Source organism: Etheostoma spectabile, chromosome 22 (genome assembly GCF_008692095.1).
Source record: "Etheostoma spectabile isolate EspeVRDwgs_2016 chromosome 22, UIUC_Espe_1.0, whole genome shotgun sequence".
NCBI classification, from domain to species: domain Eukaryota; kingdom Metazoa; phylum Chordata; class Actinopteri; order Perciformes; family Percidae; genus Etheostoma; species Etheostoma spectabile.
The window spans coordinates 9,221,614-9,243,265 of NC_045754.1; the positions used below are offsets into that span (position 1 = coordinate 9,221,614).

General features: G+C 41.7%; 1 protein-coding gene across 1 annotated transcript in view; it reads left to right on the top strand.

Moving 5' to 3' along the window:
* Nucleotides 1-465: 465 nt before the first annotated feature.
* The window catches only part of fam49bb (family with sequence similarity 49 member Bb), a 23,967-nt gene continuing 2,780 nt past the window's right edge, over nucleotides 466-21,652 (top strand). Inside the window, exons 1-9 of the mRNA XM_032503993.1 lie at nucleotides 466-470; nucleotides 10,542-10,624; nucleotides 11,747-11,868; nucleotides 12,772-12,877; nucleotides 16,279-16,418; nucleotides 17,849-17,926; nucleotides 20,937-21,053; nucleotides 21,167-21,246; nucleotides 21,333-21,459. Of these exons, the coding sequence (XP_032359884.1) occupies nucleotides 10,552-10,624; nucleotides 11,747-11,868; nucleotides 12,772-12,877; nucleotides 16,279-16,418; nucleotides 17,849-17,926; nucleotides 20,937-21,053; nucleotides 21,167-21,246; nucleotides 21,333-21,459 (843 nt within the window). The 5' untranslated portion in view covers nucleotides 466-470; nucleotides 10,542-10,551. The remainder of the gene's footprint in view (nucleotides 471-10,541; nucleotides 10,625-11,746; nucleotides 11,869-12,771; nucleotides 12,878-16,278; nucleotides 16,419-17,848; nucleotides 17,927-20,936; nucleotides 21,054-21,166; nucleotides 21,247-21,332; nucleotides 21,460-21,652) is intronic.

The window sequence follows — 21,652 nt, forward strand, 5'->3', positions numbered from 1 at the left end:
TCCTTCAAAAATAAGGACATTTCAATGTGACCCCAAACTTTTGAACGGTAGTGTACTTAAAGAAATTGTGAACATATCCTTTATTCCAAGTCCATCAGCTGCATGTCTGTATTATGTTAATCGATGCAAGGTTTGACCGTTGGACTAATTTTTATACTGTAACTGTAGGCTTTCATTCTCCACTCTAGATTACCATCTGCATATCTGCATCTATTTGTTTACATGTCTATTTATACCTATTCATGACATAACTGGTATCTGTTCCTAATTTGAATTGAAGGCAATGTTTGGAAAAGCAGGTTGTTGAGAATAACACGGCAACATACTCCCTGTCAAGCTTGTTTGTGCGCCTTTCTCCCATTGTTTCAAACTAATTTGGGTCATAGTGCGTACTGAAGGGCTTTGAATGAATAGAGGCATTTCTCTAAATGGCAGTTTGAGTCAGTTACCTTGCTTTCTTTCCACTGGTGGTGTTTTCATGCAAATGTGGTCTCAGTGTAGGTAGGAGGAAAAATCAAATAACTGTCGGTGGAAATATTCAAATACATGTTGCATGACTCTATTATTTTGTACCTGATATATCCAGAGCTCACTAAATGAGAGATACAGGTGTCACATCTTTTTAAGGGAGGGGGGTGGGGGCGGAAAGTAACTAGGACACAGTTTGCTTCAATTTGAACTTAACATCACATTGCTCTTTATGGATATTGTGCCCCATCTGCCGTAGAGTCAAACCTTGCCAGAACTTCCCCTCCTGTGTCTCTTAAACTCCTACACTCTAAAATAATGAAAGGGAACTGCACCATTACTTAAAATAACATCTCAAAAACTGTATAAATATACTTCAAGACAGTTTCTCTTTTCTGAAAATCTTTTAGAAGCCTTTCGCTTCAGGTTGAGAAGCACAGATAAACTCTTCATGTAATCACCCATGTTATTAAAATTACAATTTTATTGGCAATCATCACTTTATCTGAGGTTTAAACATAATCAAGAATTCAGTTTCAGAAGTGTAAGAGTAGCTTTGGTGCACTTATACAAAGTAGACCTGTCATTATGTAAGACTGCCTGTGGCATACCTATTATAGTCCTAATGTGTTGTGGGTGTATGTGTTATGCTTCTCAGGAAATGAAGTGCATTGTGGGCCATAAAAAGGAGTTGGTTAATGTAGGTGCACCCAGCTTCCTGTCCCCCCTCAAGGCCAGAGTGTTTATGTAACTACAGGGCACAGGGTCACTGCTCACACGACAAACTGGCCGCTCTGACACGAGACTCGACACGTCTTGTTCAAGTACATTTTACATGTTTTTTGTTTTATTTAATAGTTGGTTATTTTGTGGCGTTGACGTTCAGTGGCTTTAGTCTCATTTTAGACCACTATATTTTGGCAGTGTGGAGTTTTACTGCACGTTTATTTTTTTTCCTGCTCACGGCAAAATGTTTTTTTCTTCTTTTTTGTTCTCAGGTTGTGTTTTTTTCCACTTCACATCATTTTGCCCCTGCTTGCATGTCTGCACATCCCTGTTGTATTTTTCTCCGTGTCTCCTTGGAGATTGTTACCGTGACACACAGCTATCATTTGATTGGCTAAGCTTTGTTGCTGGAATGCTGGGCCGTTTTGACAGCTAAGCCTCAGGTGGTTCGTATATAGGATTACTAAGTCAGTGTATCCCCGCGAGAGGTCTGTGTTTGTGTGAGTATAGGCTAATGCCAAGCTGCCAAGGTGCCCAATTAAGATTCAAATCCATTCACTAAAATAGCCTAAATGGCAAGCTATTTCAGTTAGCATGCAGCACACAACCCTGTGGCAGTACAGGGGAGCAGTAGATGTGTTGCATTATAAATGGAGAATGGAGCTGAGCTAATGCAGCAGGCTGAGTTTTGTGTGAATACATACAGGATGGATTAGCTTTGCTAAGCCAGGGGGAGGTGTGGTGTAGTAGCCTGAGGTGAAGCTTTTCTTGGCTCTCCTGTTGCTGTTATCATAACTGGGTCAGTACTGCCCTCAGCTGGTGAGGCCTAGTACTGTTATACCTGTTTTATGTACCAGTGGTTTTCCTAGGTTTGTAAAAAACTTTGGTGCAATTATTTGGTGGAGGATTTAAGGGTTCTTCTTCACAAAAATGTTATGTTTTTCAGTAAAATAAATATACAATTTCACATCATTTTGACCATTATTATTACCATATCGGTGTCTAAAATGTTAGAAAAGTAGAGCACTTAATGAATAAATAACACTCCAAGACTCCAAGACAAAACTAGCTAAAGAAGTACATAGGGGACCAACTACAACCATTAGATAGATAGATAGAGAAGAAGAGAAAAATAATTTAGTTAGTTTTGATGCTCACAATTGGTGGTTCCCAAAACTGCTTGGGTGCTGTGCCTAAGCCTTGTAATGGGAGGGAAAACCCTGGGCATGCTTAAATAGTGTGGAAATATCAGTTGCTTCACTCTTGACTCAGCATATGGAAGACGCTCTGGCTCCTCTGGGCCTCATCCGCTGAACAGGTCATTTGAGATGATATGTGTAAGTGGGTGTAATATGTAGAGTGGCTTGTTATCTCAGCTAAAAGCTCTCAGCTTCTTCTCGGTTATCTATTATTTATGCCACTGGAAGGCTGACCGTGTATAACTTCCTGCGCAGGTTCCCTTGAGGAGCACGCCAGGCTGCTGTCATTCCTCTGCAGACTTGCATGTTGGAAAGCCTTAATGTCTGGCAGATTAGTATGAAACATGACATCACCATTTAGTCTGCAGTAATGTCATTTTATTTTCATGTGTTTTACCCTGAAACGGCTGCATGTGAACACTGGATGGTGCTCTTATATCAAGCTTCCCATCCCAAGAATCTGACGTGTTGCTTAGAGTTGAGATAGAAATTATGTTCTTTGCCGGTAAGTGATGGTTCACTACAAAGACATTTCACTCCAACTACTATCACTTTTTGAACATTTTAGCAGAAGCAATCCTGAAACGGGCATATAATGGCAAAATGGTTTGGGAGTGCCTTTCCCCACTATTCATTCCTAGTGTGCATAACTGTTTGCATCCTCCAGATGGCACTCCTCTCTTACTAAAAGAAGATTGTGGAACTCTTTAATCTGACACTCATCATCCATCCCTAATCCTCCTCTGTGCCCCACCCAAAAATCCTGTTAGGGCAATACTGTGCAGGGAAAACATATTTAAGTTGATGCTCCACTGTATTTCTTCAATTTAAATCTATACAGCAATTCTAAACAACCAATTATGTAAGGCTTTGTGCCCCCTAAATGCTCATCCTTAAATATCACTCTCTCAACATTTAGAGTGAGATTCAAGGATGCAGTGACGTTGGTGAGTCAGTCAGAAGGTCAATCGAGTAATTATGGTTTTAGGGCTGTTTTTAGCAGAAGAATGGGAGATCTGTGTTAGAACGGGTTTAGAAGGCAGGTGCCCTTAGGGAGGTTGAACTGACGACGGTGAGTCAATATGCCCCCCTTAATGATTTCCAAACATCCTAGGAACGAGTCAGAGGACTCTCAAGGGCAGGGTGGGGAGGGCATCCTTCTGAGGCAGATGTTGAACGGATGGAGCAGAAAATCAAAGTGGTAGATTAGGGGTCGAGTTCACACAAACACCGTGGACTAGTTTTAGGACTCTTCAGATGTATCTGTAACAAAATAATTCAAGCCTTTTTTGGTTATGGAGCAGCTTTTTAGCTTGAGATGATCATATCAGGCCCCTTTTTGTTGTTGGTGTAGAAGTCTACTTTGCTGCAGTTCAATGCATTGATTATAAATTATCATCAGTCCGGGCTGTCAGCATCTGTGTGTTTTGATGGTATAAAATGTTGTATTGCTGTGACAGAAGAGCGGCGCTAAGAGCCACTTCATAGAGCTCGATTTCAATGGAGCCAGCGTTTTAGCTGACTCTTGTGTATGTGCCTGTTGCCATGGTTTCCAACTTTCATCAGGTGCCGTCCAAAAAGAGGGGCTAAGCCGAGGAAGCGATGCTCCCACTTTCATCCTCCTCTGATCTGCTTCTCTGGACAAACTGCCGGTTTCATGTGTTAATTTACGTTTGTGGTGATTGGGTTCATTGCGGCCTCAGTGATTTGATGCAGGAGTTGTTTTTAAGAAAGGAATATTTTTAGCTCTATGTGTGGTTACAGGAGTAAGATGAGTATGTGTCACCTCATGTATTGCCGTCAGTTGTAATGATTTAGTCATCCTGTGAGGTTTGTTTTGATTTGCCAGAATCTGGGTGAGGGGGGCATTAGCTGATGTTTGCAACAATACAGAGGCGTGGCTACGAGGTAATCAAGTTCACCCCCAAAAACAAACAAATGGCAGACCCCCCTTCGTTCCTCATTGCCAAGGGCCCCCTAAACCATTTTCAGTCAGCTGGATAGGATTGGCAAGAGATGGTCTGGGGTGAAGAGAAGTCGAGTTGGGGGAAGGTGGGAGGAGGAGCAGGAGGGGTGGGGCGCATGCCAGCCCCATTTGGGAAGTGCTCCCCCATTTTCTGCCTGTCGACTCGGGCCAGTGTCAGGGAGCTCCGGCGGGTCCAGGTCTGGCCGAGTGGGCTAATGCGATGTGGCGTGTCACCCAGGGAATCTAGGTCAAGTTTAAAGCTGCCTAGCTCTGCCTGCCTATGCTGCAGTGTGACGCTTCGCAATCCCTCCCCTTCCACACTCGCAATAATATTCAGCACACGTCCTTACCTACATTACTATTATTTTTTAATTTAAATGGCTTATATAGACATACATAAATGAGATATACATTTTCCTTTTTTTAAACCTACATAATCCCAGACATAAACACACATACACCCTGCTGCCTCCCCCCCCCCCCCCCCCCCCCCTCCCTCCCCTCCTCCCTCCTCCACACACACACACCCCTCAGGGCCAGGGAAGCTCTCAGCCTCTCCACGGCAGAGCCCACGTGACGCTCTGTGCTGTGTCTGCGCCCAGTTGGGGAGGATGTTGTTTTTCTTCCATAGTAAAGCAGCAGGGCACGTGGACTCTCATGCTGCAGCCGAGTAGTGGAATGTCAGCACTATCTCTCCCTTACATTAGTCAGCCATCAACCCCCGAGCTGTTCTTGTAGGACGTTGCCGCAGTGCTCGGTTTCAGCTGTGCCCTGCTTCTCGGTGTGCTTCATAAAGGGGAGACATAGAGCTGGGAGACGTATAAAAGCAGTGCCATGAGGAGGTCAGGCTGCTGCATGGGCGTGGCACTGTTTGGGTCTTTAGCAAAACAAACTTCAACCTCTTAGCACCATCTTTAATCTGCGAATATTTTGGATGTTGTTTTTTTGCTAGTATAAATCCAATATTGTTAGATTTTATTGATATATATATTTTGATATTTTATCTTATTGCAAAGTGACAAAATGTATTATCACATTCAGCGTTAATTAAAATTTGTTTAGATGATTACATTTTGCATTATTCTTTTCCGTTTAAAAAAATTGATGATGTTAATTTGCTTAGCTGCACAGAAAAAGATCAAATCACATTAAATCACTAAGTGCTCAGTAGTGGAATTAAATATTTCTCCATCGTCTCCAGTTGACTTCACTCCCAGATAATCCGCTGTTTTTGGCGCATTACCTCATCTGTATTAATATATTCATGTGCTTTCAAGTCCTACTACTACTGTACTCGCTCCTCACCGGGAGCTTGCGCCTGATTGGCTGCTGCACTGTTTTCAATGGCACCAAATTTTTTTTGACTCCATGGATACAGTGAGCTGTTGGGTAGAACAGCCCAGCCAATAGCAGAGCTGCGCGGGCTCCTGCTTGTGAGATTCTGCCCCTGGCCTTAGAAGCAGCCCTCCCTCCCTTGCTGCAAACACGCGATGGCTCAGTGGGGGGGTTCAAAACAACAACAAGGCTGTCGTCGGGCTCTCTGTGGTGTCCTGGACATGCCAACACTACTGGGTACTACTACAGCCACTGAGGGAGGGGATGGCTTCAATTCTTCAATCTCTCTCTCTTAAATACAGTATCTGTGTTCTCTTAGCCAGCACTTCATACTCTGCCTTCTTTCTTACTACGCTATCACTAAGCAACCAGTTATTCAGTGTTTTGAAGTTTGTTTTGAAGGGAGAGTTGGCCTCATTAGAAGTCCATATAAGCTGCAAAATGATTACTGGTTTATAAGTTTGTTTATATAATGATTCTCAGGCTGAAATCTGAGTGGAAGAGTAGATTTCAAAAGCTGTAAAATGTAAAAATGGAATCAGCTGTTTTTCTGGTACTCTTGAAGATTCTTTAGTGGACTTTGAAATGCGGCCACGCAAATCCCCTTCCTTAAAACAACCTCATTTTAAACGGCATTAGGGAGCAACGCTGGGTCTAAAAAGCTGCCAGCACTGAAGCACTGCAAGCCCTGGCAGCTCAGCCAGCCGCTCGCTTGTCTGGGAGCAGCGGAAAGGTGGCAGTAGAGGACCAGAAGAGGCCTGGCAATGATGGGCAGTGCCCACATCATCCAGCAGGGTGAGGTCAGTGACAGCTCTCATCCCTTCTGAGGCTGGATCAGGTGCTGCGCTCTGACAGCCAGCAAGGTGCCGAGGTTGGCACAGTCGGGCATTCAGGTCACATTAGTTGAGGGTAAGAAGACTAGGGTGGACAAGGCAGGTGGGTCTTTGCAGGTGGTCGACTGAGTGACTAACAGTTGTTAGGGTGGCTTTCTGTGTCTCTGTGTCTCCGTGTGTGTGTGTGTGTGTGTGTGTGTGTGTGTGTGTGTGTGTGTGTGTGTGTGTGTGTGTGTGTGTGTGTGTGTGTGTGTGTGTGTGTGTGTGTGTGTGTGTGTGTGTGTGTGTGTGTGTGTGTGTGTGTGTGTGTGTGTGTGTGTGTGTGTGTGTGTGTGTGTACATACATACATACATACCAGCTGGTGCTAATTTCTAACCATGAAACAGTTTTAAAAGGTTTTCTGGTTGCAAGTTTTTGCAAGATAAATTGGAGTAAATTGCATTGATTGAAAATGAAAAAGAAAAAAAAATTTAATTAAAAAACACTGTTTAGATAAACATAAAAGGACTGCAACAGTTATGTTTTTTTTACATGTATTAACATTATCAATTAATCTGCTAATTCACTTTCAGTTAATTTATTTTTAATTTAGTCTGTAAAATGTCCTTCACAATTCCCCAGAGTCCAAGTCTTCAAATGTCTTGTTTTGTCTAAACAACCAAAGTCCAAAACCTAAAACTAACTTTACTGTCTAAGACAACCAGAAAATATTCAGATTTAAGAAAGTGAAGCCAGAGAATTTATTGACAATTGACAATGACTTAAACAATTAATTGATATCAAAAAAATTGCAGATTAATCTTTTTGGTGTTTTCAGCTCTAGTGAGAAGTGTGTTTTTAGCCAGTGTGTTGAGAGATATAGTGAACGTGAGTAAGCAATAACATGTAAAAGGCATTGTTTGCTCCTTTAACATCTATTGATAGACTGTGACAATTGAGTACCTGGTTTTTAAGGAAGGTCATTTTTATAAAATCTTTGTGTACTCAAACTCATCAGTTACGTAGAAACTGCACTACTAATATTGTCTTCGAGTGTTCGAGTAAGGACACGACCCACTGCTAGATTTTCAAGATGCAAGACATGTCACCGCCCCCACCTCACCCCTCGATGGTGTATCTAATTCATTTTAGAACCACTCCATCTAACCCTCTGCTCGTGACTGCTGAGTGTGTACTTTGCTCTGTTGCAACACCTCCCTGTCTCCCACCATTACTTGTGTTGGCATGATTTATGCTGTCACCACTGACCCCTCACTCAGTCACTTTGGGTCTTTACATGTCACTCATTTCAGATGACATCTGTCTGCCGAAGTTTACCTGTGTCATTATTCTGCATTGACCCTCCTTCCGCCCTCTCGGAGTACATCCTGTCCGTCTCCACTCTGTCACGAAGGGTTAAATCTGTCTGCGTTGATGGAGCCTGCCTCTGTTTCTCTCTACAAACTGCCACAGATCTCTGACTCGTCATATGTCTGTTGACCTTTGCTTCTGTGAATGATCGGCGCTGTGCTTTCTAGGAGTGGGGAGGAGCAGAGAGTCACCTCACATTGCACATTTCTCAGCTGAGGTGTACGTTGAGTAAAGTTATACAGTCATATGTATGCCTCAGCAGGGAAGGTATGGATGTTATAGTAACGTCACAGTATGGTTGCCAAAGCTCAGACACACTATTCTTCTTCTCAGTTATCCTCTTCTTTAACCTGCAAGTCTCATTTACAACAACGGCAAGGTTAAAAACTACTTTATATAAAGAAATAAATAGCATAGAGAATAAGTTTTAATTTCCATGGATATGGCACATTTGTTGGGCCACTGTAAGTAAATATGATGCTGAACTAGTCTGGATCGACGACATTTCATTTCCAGGATAACTGCCGGTGCCACCGGATTATCCTCTGCTGTATGTTGCTGCTGTCTAACTCTGTTTTCCTTGGGAAACGTCAGCAATCTTCCAGCTAGCAAGCTACATGCTGAAAATTGCAAGTTTTGAAGAAGATTTGGATCGTGCAACAAGACAGGCCTGCTTGGTTCTTTCGAGGAACGATTGTTAAGATTTACAAAGAAAATGTTTACTGCACTTACTCTCTAACTGGGATGTTTTGGGACCGATTGGTGGGGATTTACTGTGGACAAAATGCACATGGCGGTACACTGGTAAGAGCAAATTCTGTATCTAACTAATTTATACAGTTCACTTTACTGTATTGTGTGAATAGTTAACTTCATTTTATATTGTATGTGACGTTTTCTTGTGCGTGGCTCAAATGTTTCACCAAAACAAGTTCCTTCTCAAGACAATCTTGCAGAGCCACAGTCTCTTGTTTGATTAGTTTAAAGAAATGCAGATGAGCCAAAGCGTTCTTTCTCCAATCCAGAATGTATGTGGTGTAGCCAGACCTCACTCCACAACACTGTGGAGGTTGGTCTGACAATGCTAGACTATGCTGAACAGTAATGGAATCTAGTTAAAAAGTTATAAGTGTGAAAGTTTGGCAGCAGGTGGTGTGTAGCAGTGTTTTGTTGGTTGGTAAATGATTTCCGGGTTTTGTTAGAGTGCAGTGTGGTTCAAGCTCTGTTTTGGTGCAGGATCATATCTTTACCTTGCACATTTTACTATCTATTGCTGTAATAATTTCTTGTTCAACAGAAAATTCTCTTCGGTGTGATGATTTGATGCCTTTTCTCTGTTTTGTGTAATTGTAAATTGAATATCTTTCTGCCAGAACAATTGAAGACATTGATTTAGACTTGGAAATGTTTAATTTAGACAAGAAAATAATCAACAATTATTACATCTGTCCATTGAATAAATTATAATTATTGGCAACAGTGGCAACAGTTTGCAACAGTTTTTGCAACAGCTTTGGCAACAGTTAGCAGAAGGCCAAACTATTAACTATAAACGCTTGGTTAAGACTCTTTTTGAAAATCTGTCTTCCTCATTTTGGGTTGTTTGCAGTGTACGCAGTTGTTGCTAATGTTGGAATAGCATGTTTTTCTGCAGGATTTTCCACCATTGAATCCCACTTTTAACATCTGAAGGGACGTGCGCACGCGTCTGTGTTTCTAGAACAGCCAATCGGAATGCCCTCTCTCTAAAATGACTTGTGATTGGCCAAAGTCTTCTGTCACAACTAGATTTTATAAAGCCTGACAACAGAGCCAATGGTGTGGTTTTATTTCAGACCACATGAATTACAGTACCCTGAAAGGTTATGCCATGTTAGCCCCGTGACGCAAAAAAACTACCTGTCCCAGCTAATGTGTTGCAGTTGTACGTTGATTTTCCTACAATTAAAAGTTGTCCAATGTGACTCATGGAATGCATATGTCTATTATATTATACAGACTGATGTACAGACGCTCTGTGCTCTTGAAGTAAATATAAGTCACTACACCACATGTGCTTACGTTACAAAGGCATGTTAAATTTTGACAGTATGTTTCAGCTCCCTCGACGAACACACTGCATTGCATTTCCTAATTATGTGAGAGAATTCCAAATCCTAAAAGGTAAAAATCCACATGCAAACAGATTTCATAAAAGGGTCCTCTTTATGCTTCTGAATGACAACTTCCTTCCTCCAAAGTTTAATTGGATGTGTCTTGTCATGTGCAGCAACCAACTACCTACTTCATGTGTAGATGAGATTATATGTGATTTCCCTGCGGTGGCTTGCAAAATGGATTACTTTACATACAACTGCCTGCAAATGGTCTTGATTGCTGGGAAAAAGGTTAATAAAGCAGAAAAAAGTAAACAGGATTATTTTTGGGGACTTTTTGGTTTGACATCTGGTTTGGCAACAGCCTGGGCACAGGAAACACACGGCAGGGGTCCAAGGGGAATGCTGGTGCCTATGAGCAGTGAGCACATCTGGGGCACCACCTAGTTCACACAGGCACCAGAGCAGTAAAGCGGAGCAAGAGTGAGGTGTCACAGATACAGTAGTGTTTCACCACCTGCTCACTTCAGTGCTCCAATTATTGATTTTCTCTCTTTTCCTCAACAGGTATCGTAACATGGGGAACCTACTGAAAGTTTTGACTTGCACAGATCTGGAACAGGAGCCCAATTTTTTCCTCGATTTTGAAAGTGAGTTTCTTTTTTAAGTAATTGCCCCCCCATCTGATTTCGATCACATGAATATCTTACCATAACATTATCAACTCTGAAACTCTTAAGTCTTTTCACCCCCACTTATCTTTTGCACAGTGTTCTACCCAGCGGCAAAAGAATCAAATCTACCACTAGAGCTTCTGCACTTTTCACCAACCTGACTCTTTCTATGCTGGAATGTGTGCAGAATATCAATCAGGGCAGAGTTGCAGCAGAGCCCCTTCCTTAAATATAAAGCACTGAAGTTCAGCTGCTGCGTAGCCTGAGGCCCCTCAACACGGCTTGATCCTGTGCTGTAGTATTCTCACACTTGGCAAAGCCAGAGACTCAGTCATACCTTTAAAAAAGACAATGCCTCATACAGCTCACACTGTTTCTAGGAAATTTTTACATTAAAGGAGGATTGTGATTATATTTACTGTACATCTCCAACAAATACCTTTTTATGCAACACTTACACTGTAAAGTTTTCTTTAAACTGCATTCTCAGCCTTGAATCTGCATTTTCAGAATGCTGTTAAGCAGCAAAATCAGACATCAGGGAGACTCACACCAAATATATAAATTATGATTTTTAAATGACTAATTACAATGCAAAATAAAGAAAAATATCATATGGTGGAAAAAAAAACTTTACTTTAGCTGTTGAGAGGAGCTGTGTTTAAGCTATTTCTTCTGCAGGGGAGCAGAAGTTTACAGTCATCACACTTGGCAAGGTGTTCTTGCTTCAGGTGGTGGAAAAGGTTCATAGTGTTGCCGTTCTTTATTGCCACTTCTCTCAAACCAAAAACATGCAAACAAAACTCTGAAACTGAACCGTCTCTACACCCAGAGCTGTTACAGAAAGAGAGTGCATAACCCTTTTTCAATTGTTTTCTCCTATCTTGCTCCATTTTCCTCCTCTCAGCCAGGAAATTGGGTGGTGTCAAAACTAAACTAGAGGGGCTGGAAAGATGAGATTATTTTAGCAAACTTTTCATTTCAACATTTCTATCCTATCAGAGGATATGATAGACGTCCTAGAGCTGCCTGTTACTTATGTTGAGTCCAATGTGAATATGGATTAGGTACCAATCACATTGTTGTTGTCCGTTGCAGATGCCCAGCCCACAGATGCAGAGCGAGAGGTGTGGGAGCAGGTGGACGTGGTGCTGAAGGACGCTAAGGCCGTATTGGACGAGCTGCAGGCGTACAAAGGAGCGGGGCAAGAGATCAGAGAGGTACACCTGATACACATATCTAACTCCGACTGACAGGACACAGAGCTGCTACAGAGTTAGGACAGACTGCTGTGCAGAAAAGGTTCATAGGGGGACTTTATTTAGAATTAATGAGGAGTATAAGTTTTACCTATAACTGGATCTGACGAGTCCTCTTGGCCTTATTGCCCCTCTATAAATAGCACTGGTGTCACTGGAGAAAAAAAATAAAATAAAAGGGGTAAACAAAAACTATCACAAGATTCTGACTTGTTGTCTTACAGTTTGTTTAGACGCTCTGGCCTTTAAACAAGGGATGACACCAGAGAAATTTTACATTTAATTTCCAACTGTAGAAGAATTTTTTTTTGGTGTCACACACACCTAGAGTGAACAGCCAGGTGGCAGTTAAATACCTTCTGTAGCCTCAAAAATCTGATCAGATTCTTAAACTTATATAGGAACCTTAGGAGAGTGAAAAATGTTTTTCCAGCTCCTCTTATTCTTATTTTAAAGAGTTCTCCTACAACATCATCCATCTCATGATGGACAGTTTAAATAAATCAATGTAGTAGAACCAAAGATATCATCTTATCATTTTATGGTAGTAGCGGCTATTGTAGCCTTGAAACGCTAGCCTCAGAAGTCTGATGAGCTCACTTCTTTTTTAACTACATCCACATATATCTTTTAACCTCGTAGTCTTTAGCCACAAAAGTCTTTAACATTTTTTTTTAAACTGTGCAGTAGTGCTTCCCAAGACCTGTAAAGACACTGATGTGTAAAATCGGTGGAATTCCCCTAGAAAAGGGTCACTACACACAGTTATGGGTGCCTTAAATTGTACTTACCTTTTACAAATGTGTACCTTCTGTAAGACTTTTGATTTTAAGATGAGACTTTTTTTGGTGTTTGTATTTCCAGGCAATCCAGAATCCAAACGATGAAGTGTTACAGGAGCAGGCGTGGGCGGCTGTGGTTCCCCTGGTGGGGAAACTGAAGAAGTTCTATCAGTTCTCCCAGAGATTAGGTACGTGTCTGTCTGTTCTGTGTCTCGCTAACCTTCATGATGAAGGCCAAGAACATGTACACGAGTGGTTCTCAGAATCACACTCATAGTTTCAATTGAAACAAACGTAGGTGTCCTGTGAGATTTTGCTCAAACACAACCACCGTTATATGTGACTGAAAAATGTGTGCAATGTCAACGGTTTTAATGCAGTTTATCATTTTAAGCAAGTGCCAGATTTGATACCAGGAAGGACGAAAGCAGATGTCCTTCATGTAAAAGGTCTTTTAGTGCCGCCACATAGACAAATCCTCCATACATGACCTAATTGTTTGCATGTGCATCTGCAATATTGACTGCTGAGCTGCAAAAGTCAACAGACATGCAACGACACACACACACAACATGCACTCCAGCCTTAAATAAACAAGCTTTGAAAACCCCCCATAGCTGTGCATTTCTCAACATGCTGCTTGCATTGCACTGTGCACTGACCTCTGTGTAGAATGGGGCTATAGGTTGTTTAATTAGCATGGATACAAGAGGGAAGGGGGGAGTAGGCTTACTGCTCCCTGATCGTCTTACGACCTCGAGGCTGTGGGGGGGAGTGGAGCCTGCCATGCCTGGCGCCCTCCACCCTGTAATCCCAATGGAGAAGGTAGTCAATGGGAGCAGTGGGCAGCAGTACCCTGGCGATGGCTGTTATGTAATGAAGTAGGCCACCTCCCAGCCGCGGCTGCTGCTCTATTTCACTGCCTTGACTTTAGGCTTCAGGGGCAGTGATGGCCTCCGCAGCCGGCTGTCCTGCCGGACATGCGTGAAGCTGAGAAACGTTTTCTACAAGCTGGTGGATCTGCAGAGCAACACTACCAAGGAGGATAGATATTATGGAGGTAACAATATGCAATTAGCTTTGCACTGGAATTGAAGGGACAAATTTCCCCTGCTCAATCTACAAGTTATTGCGTTGATCCACAATATTTTACTTTCATTTTACATTGCTGACAGATCAATATACATTTTCTAGCTACAAAACCCAAGGTAGTATCCACATATTACTTGTTTTGTTAGTCAAAACATTCAAAAAACCTCAGTATTATTTTTACAGCACTATAAAACAGAATAGCTCCAACATTTGAGAAGCTCAAACCTGTAAATGTGACAGTGAAGTTTTGTCTGATAAATTATTTAAGTTAACTTGTAGGAATACATAGTTTAAATCTGTATAGTGTGGTCAATTAATTTACTTTGCAGATTAAATAAAGGGGCTGATTTATCCTGCTTAAACAACTAATTTCTGCATTGACACACATTTGACTTAGATTTAACATTGATGGCTACAGACCTACAATTGATTTTCAAGATTATAGGTTTTTGCTGTTGAAAGAAACCAATCTTATTTAGAGTCACACTGGTTCGTCTGGTCCATTGTAGACCAGACTAAAGTCCCGCCATCCTCTGACCCTCCCCTCTCAGCGAGTATTGCTCCTATGTGCCCGCATTCTGCTTAACTGCTCTGCCGTGACCTGATGAGATCAGACATCTCCCCCCGCACCGCCCTTCCCTGACTTCCCGACATACTAGAGTGGCTCATTTCTGAAGGCCTGAAAGCAGCTCCGTCTTAACTTCTGTTTTGACTTGGTTGTATATGGGGGTAAAAAAAAACTGCACTACTAAGGCCATTTTTAATCAGCCGCTTCGCTACAAACGCTGTACCAAGCAGATGGGAGTCATTACTGAATGGCAAACGTGCTCAATTTACTGCACTGCACTGCCAGCGCTCTGTCCGTCTCTTAAACGTCCCCTTCGAGTTATCTTAAGTAGTCCACTGTCTGAATCTGCCCTTTCCTACGTTATGTTGACATGTCATGTGCAATCAACAAGAATTATAAAGTACACTTCCAATAAATCTAGCCAAAGTACTCATGTGGTTCCACGCAGCCTCATTGCATCAGATGTCAAGCTTGTCTGGGTTATGTCATTATTAAAGCTTCTCTTTAGCGTCTAGACTGAATTCTGAACGCTGTCTGCATCTATAAATAAAACTTCCCTCTGGGCTTTAAATAATTTCTATTTTGTGTGTTGTGTGTTTGAACAAGACATTTAATAATATTACTTGTGTGCAAGTAGTTCACTACATTTCACTTAATCTTTCCTCATTTCCCTGCCGGTGCTCCTCATGCATGGTTAATTATCGGTCTGTGGGGGTATGCTATGTCAAGGCATGGCACAGGCTTTGTATTTACCTACCGTCAAAACAATGAGTGTAATCCTGCTTGAATGAAATCCCGTCCCGTCCCCCCCACCCTATTTCATGCCAATGAGATAATTAGTCCCATGTCTCATCTGCATCTGAGCAGGAAAGCCCCCCCCCCCCCTCGCTCCCATACTGGCTCTGGGCCTTGGGCAGTTTGGGCACAACCACTGCCCCATTATCTGTCTCTGTCCTAATCAGGGTGCTTCAGCTTGCTGACATAGAACACTGTTCACATATCCAACTGTGTTATGATCCATTTTTTGGAGCTGTTCTTATCCATCGCACATGTAGAAGAAGGATCTGTCCTCTGTTGATCAACCTGAGGGAGTTTTTCTGTATCTGAATCGAGGGTCAATGCAAAGAGGGTGTTATTATGAAGCACACATTTGGCACATTTGTGATTTTGGGTTATGTAGATAACCCTGAATTTACCTCCATATTGATACAGAGCAGACCTGGATTAGCACCAGTTTCAGTCTTTAGGATCTTTGCATTTTGGTTAGACGACTTCTGTTCTGGCTTGTAGTGAAGCTTAACTGTCCAACACACTGACGACAATATTGACAGGTGCATTTTATACCTAATTATTATGCGTTTGGGCTGAAACTAATCACTTTTTATTATTGATTTAATCTTTTTTTCTGTTTTTGTAACACGTTATACATAAAATGGCAAAAGTAGTCTCCTCTCTTTTTGTGATAGTAAATTAAATATCTTTTTTTGACTGTTTGGACAAAACAAGACATGTGAAGGCATCACATTTCATAGAATAAAGAAATCAATTAATTGAGAATATTGTGCAGATGAATGCTATAATATATAATATTAGTCAGTTGATTCATTGACTGTTTTATATCTGAAGATTTATCACTTTTTTATGCTATATACAGGATTACCTTTGACTTATGACCTTTGCACATATACTTCACCTGTTAGCTGGGTGCTTGAATGACAAAAAACTGAATATGAAACATTATTCAGCAGCACTCACTGATGAGCTGGAATACTTTCACACATTAACCAGAGTCTCGAGGTTTATCTGGGTCCTTACAGAATGAATAAAAGCTCAGACCATATACATCTTCCACAAAAAGGCTAATATTTTTGTGGCCACCCCTCTGACAGCGCTGCACCTCTAAAACTGAAATCTTTTATTTATTTACAGAGGCGGCTCTACACAGCCTGCTGGGAGCTCTGACCAGCGAGACTTACAACGACCCCACTCAGCACCTGGAGCGGGAGCAGGCGCTGGCCAAGCAGTTCGCAGAGATCCTGCACTTCACACTGCGCTTTGATGAGCTTAAAGTACGACTGTCTCTTTCTCCAACATTTTAAACCCCACCCTCCTCTTTAAGATGTTATACATTCTACACTTTTCTCCTGTGGAACAAACCAGACTCTGTCGCCCTACAAGCTGCTGATACCCCCAAATTGATTTTTAGCTCTGCAATTTTAAACTGGAATTGCATGATTAACATTTAATTATAATCCTAATATGGCGCTGCAGTTTATAATACAGTTTATGTCCCTAAAATGTCTGAGGGTTATAGCGTGGAGCGAGGCCTGGAAATTGTTGTTGTCCTGAGTCAAGTTCTGTAGCAGGTTTTTAGAAATGATGGAAGTAGGGGAACTTCCAGAACTTGAATTAAGACACAAATTGGTTGTGTGCAGCCCAGAAAACGCCAGGAATCAAGCGCCGGTGTCGGTCGAATAGCCATTGTCAAAAACATAATTGTGTGAGCACTCATCTGGTTTGACAGTGGGTGAACTGGTTCCCCTACACCCTCGCTCTTTAGATACAAAAACATTTTTTTTTTAAAAACACGGCGACACCCCCAGGCGTTTTGCTGCGACATCCCAATTAGTGCCCACTACCCCGGCTGGCAAGATAAAAACATGAAGGTAGGGGGTGCAAGGTGGCATGCCAGGCCTATTCATCAATCTTTCACACCCATACATGGGCTTCTGACCTAGTTAAAGTGTCTGTGCAGTGCGCAGCCCCTCCCCGGCGAAGCAGTCTGTCTCTCCTGGTGCACACAGTGGACATAGACTGAGTACCAGTCTATTGTAGCGGGATTAGCATGCTGCCAGTGCAGCTTTGACTGTGACAGGCTCATACAGGAATGAGGATAATTAACCACATGATGAGCTCTTACTGGTGGTGACGTTTGAAAGAAGCTCTCTGGTTGGTTAGCTTCTGTTGGAGTGGTCAGTTCGTTTTCACGGTGAAACCAGATGATTTATATTTTTGTAGGAATCAAAGAAGTCAACAACTCCTATGGCTTTTTATCTGAGGCTGTAAGTTGTATAATATCAGACTGTGAGCCTACGTTTGTCTACTGTTCTCTCCTTAATAAGACCTTGTATACCCTTTTTGTCAGCTTTATAATTGTTGACCCTATTGTCATGAACTATACTGATGCCCGATTTGTAACAGCAAAATAACCAAATTATTCCTGACAGGATGAGAGGGGATGTGGATGTAAAAGGGGGATGAGTGTCAGGGGATTCAAATCCAGTTCAGCAAATACAACCGTAATTGTATCCGTGTTCTTTTCATGTAATTTCCCCCAAAGCTACGTTTCTGCCTTGTTGGCTAAAACATTGTGTCATGACGACGGCGTGTTTGATCTAGAACTGAATGTTCTGCTGCAGGCGGTGGCACCTACAGACATGTAGAGAAACTCTCCACAACTGTCTCTTTATTAAGATGCATTTCTGTTTGTTTTTTTCAGATGACAAATCCTGCCATTCAGAATGACTTCAGCTACTACAGGAGAACCCTGAGCCGAATGCGGATCAACAACGTACCGGTGAGCACATTATGTCCCCCTCCTCTCTGGGCGACTACGGCTGTTGCTTGTAGTGATGATCAAACACAAAAATGCGTCATCATTGTGATTATAGTGAGTTGCGGGATACTCTGACCTGTTGATTAGAGCCATCATTTCTCATTTATGAGTTTAGCTCAGTTCAGACTGCAGCATTAGGAAAGATGGAGTGAGGAACAAAGTTTACAGACTGTTAGAGCCCCCAGGAGTCAGAGAGTGTGGCAGGAAGCGTCTTGCAACACGAAGTCGGAGGCCCCACAGGGAGTTTCATTGAGTTTGAAGCACAAAGTGTCGTGCAGCAGTGCGTGGCGGCAGAAACTGATCCCAAATCAGTAGCATGGCCCAAACCCTCTAGAGATGAAATGCCTAACTCCAGGTCAATGTGGTGTCTGAGCTCCAAATACAAATTAGTTGTCAACTATTAAATTATTTGCAAACTATTTGGATAATCGAGTTATCATTTTGAGTTAATTGTTAGGAAAACAAATAAAGATTCTTTGATTCCAGATATTAAATGTGAATATTTTCTAGATTCTTTCATACTCTATGAATAAAGTAAACTGAAATATCTTTAAGTTGTGGACAAAACAAAATATTTGAGGACATCATCTTGGGCTTTGGAAAACACTGAAAATTGATCAAATTCTTCACAATTCTTTTGCAACAATTAAAGCACTTATTAGTGGTCAATTTTTCAGATTTGAAGTGAGAATGTGAATTCCTTTACATGGATGCATGAAGCGCTGACGATGCAGGATGGCATTGCCAAAACTGTCCAATCAGTGAGTTATGATTAGCTTGTCCCTTTGACTTCATGTTCAGCTCTACAAGGTCTGATCTAAAAGGCAACAATGTCATGTCATGTTTTATTTATTTTTTTCAAGTGGACCAAATAAGCGACCTTAAAGTCTGAGACCTGCAAGTGTACCTAAAGTTAATCTATTATTTGTGGTTCACAGGGAAACTTTGCCGATTTTATACCGGCTTTATGTCATTGCTGTGTGGGTAGGATATGCAGATGAACGATGTTTGGCTTCCTTCCTTGTTGCCGGCGCCCAGAGCTCCTCGTTCATTTGCTGGCAAAAGTCAGCTGGATGATCCGGGCGCCAGCAAGACGGAGGGAGGTCTGGCATTGTTTTTGCATGAACTGCCCACATTGTAATGATACAACGATCGGTAAAGTATCCCTTTAGTGCCATAAAACTGAAACAGCCACTCAATACTATTATCATAGTATTGGATGTTTCCTGTATTGATTTCAGACAACACCTTTCATATGAAATTCAAGGACACATATCACGCATGCTGCACTTCACCAGATATACATCTTTATTCTGCAGCTTCAAGGACATTTAAAAGACACTTTAAGGCAGGACATAGTGAGATTTCAGTGTACTGCAGAATGAACTGCTCTCAGTTTTGACTGTCTGACAGGAGGTTTTATTCTCCAAACCAGAATGTGCCATTAGACAAATGGGCCCAGACAAGTTGTCGTTAGGACCTGTCACTGCGGAAAGATGCTCAGCCGGCCGTCCACTCACACAGCAGCAGCCACCGCCGCGTTTTAGTCAGCGCGCAGACAACTGAATCATTCAGACATCTGAGATGAAACATCTGTCCCTGCAGAAACAAAGTCTTTGAGCTTATATGTCATCATTTGTTAAAACATGAATAGGTTTGGAATTTTGGGGAGATTATTCCTATTCTGTCAGTGTTCTCATAAAAAAAGGCAGGAAACAGTGTTATTATTTAAATATGCAGACAAATTTAGAACAGGCTGTTCAAGAGACACCTTGTTCTTTGTTACCCGCCAGGTGGTTTCAACGTCTCGTTTAGTCTGAAACTATAAAGCAGCAGGATGTGCGTTAGTCAGCTGGGAAACCAGGAGGAGCAGCAGGGCTCTGTGTTTTATATCTGTATTTCTCAGTTAGGATTTTTATTTAATTAAATACTTTTTATTTGCAGTGTATTAGATTTGCATGACGACGAGCGTGGCCCCAAACAAAACCTTTTAATATTTCCAGAAAACACTTTATTTTTACGCTTCTTTAAGAGGTGGACTCTATTTCTCTTCTTTTTTTTTTTCAACTTTGTTTTTTGAACAATTTTATAAATAGTCATAAATTCCAGTTGTTAAAATATTTCTTTTGTTTTAAATCCATGTCTCTTATTCTCCATTCTATCTCTTCTAAATTGAGTTGTATGTTACCCACAACATGCAAACACTTCTTACCCGTACACTTGTGGAACATATTTTCCGACAACTACATTGGTTTTATCTTTTTACACAAAACAAAACCAACACCAAAAGTATCAATACAAAAGCCATGTCATTGACATTAACAGCCACAGCCACTCCTATTTGTCTTTTTAATTCTCTATTGTTGTTTTTCTTCGCAATCTTTGTGAACAACATCTCGCTGCTAAAATTACACACTGACCACTATTACCAATGTGGATCAATAACACATGCAGTGCTCAGACAGAAAAAAATACATGCCCACATAAATTTGTGGTACACGGACTGGTCCGGATTGGTTTTTAGTTTAGGCCAAATCTGGAGCTTGGTCTAGACGAGAGAAGCCCGTTATTCTATATGTTTTGAACATGTGAACTATATCTGGAAAGATTGATCAGGGACCCTACTTTCACTTCCAGGTTTACAGTTTCACAACAGACATGGAGCTACAGCGGGCAGAGGAAACCATTACATCAACTCATGAATAAAATCAATGCCATTCGCTTCCTTTATGCTCGTCTCAAAGGCCATTTTGTCCGTTGAATTAAGGATATTTGTTTTCCAGTGAAGGAAAGTTTTGTGGCGGTGCGTGTGTGCGTGCGTGCGTGCATGCGTGCGTGTGTGTGGTAAGACGGACACAAGAGTCTTCCTGAGCTCCATGGTCTGTGTAATGTAGCTGACCTTTGACCTGAAGAGATGATAGAATGAAAAGAATTTTACAATAAAATGTCATTCATTTTTAATGGTTTTCAGGCGGATGGTGAGAATGAAGTCAACAATGAACTGGCCAATCGGATCTCTCTGTTCTACGCCGACGCCACGCCCATGCTAAAAGCGTTAAGTGACGGCACAACCAAGTTTGTATCAGAGGTGAGACTGACGTGAGGAAGCGGTGAACACTGAACAGATGTGTGAAAGCATCCTCTCAATTTTTTTTTACGTCTTTTTAAAAATTGTTTTAATTTTTTTTTTTTTAAATACAGAACAAGAACCTGCCCATCGAAAACACGACCGACTGCTTAAGCACGATGGCGAGTGTGTGTAAAGTCATGTTGGAAACGCCGTGAGTGACTTCCTGTGTTGTTACGAGCTGCTTCCGTTTTCGTTCTTTACGTTCATGCGTCTAATCCTTTCTTCGTGTCCTTGCAGGGAGTACCGCAGCCGCTTCACCAGTGAGGAGACGGTGTCTTTCTGCCTCCGGGTGATGGTCGGGGTCATCATCCTGTACGACTACGTCCATCCTGTGGGAGCATTTGCCAAGTCGTCTAAAATTGACGTGAGTACAGTAACGTTCAGTGGTGTAATAGTTTTATTACCACACTGTGAAAAGTCCTGAATTCAAAACCTTTTAAAAAGTAAAAGTATAATCAGTAAAAAGTACTCCTTGTGCAGCTAAATGTCCCCTTTCAGTGTTTTACTATATATCATGTTTTCTGGATGAATATATATATATATATATATATATATAT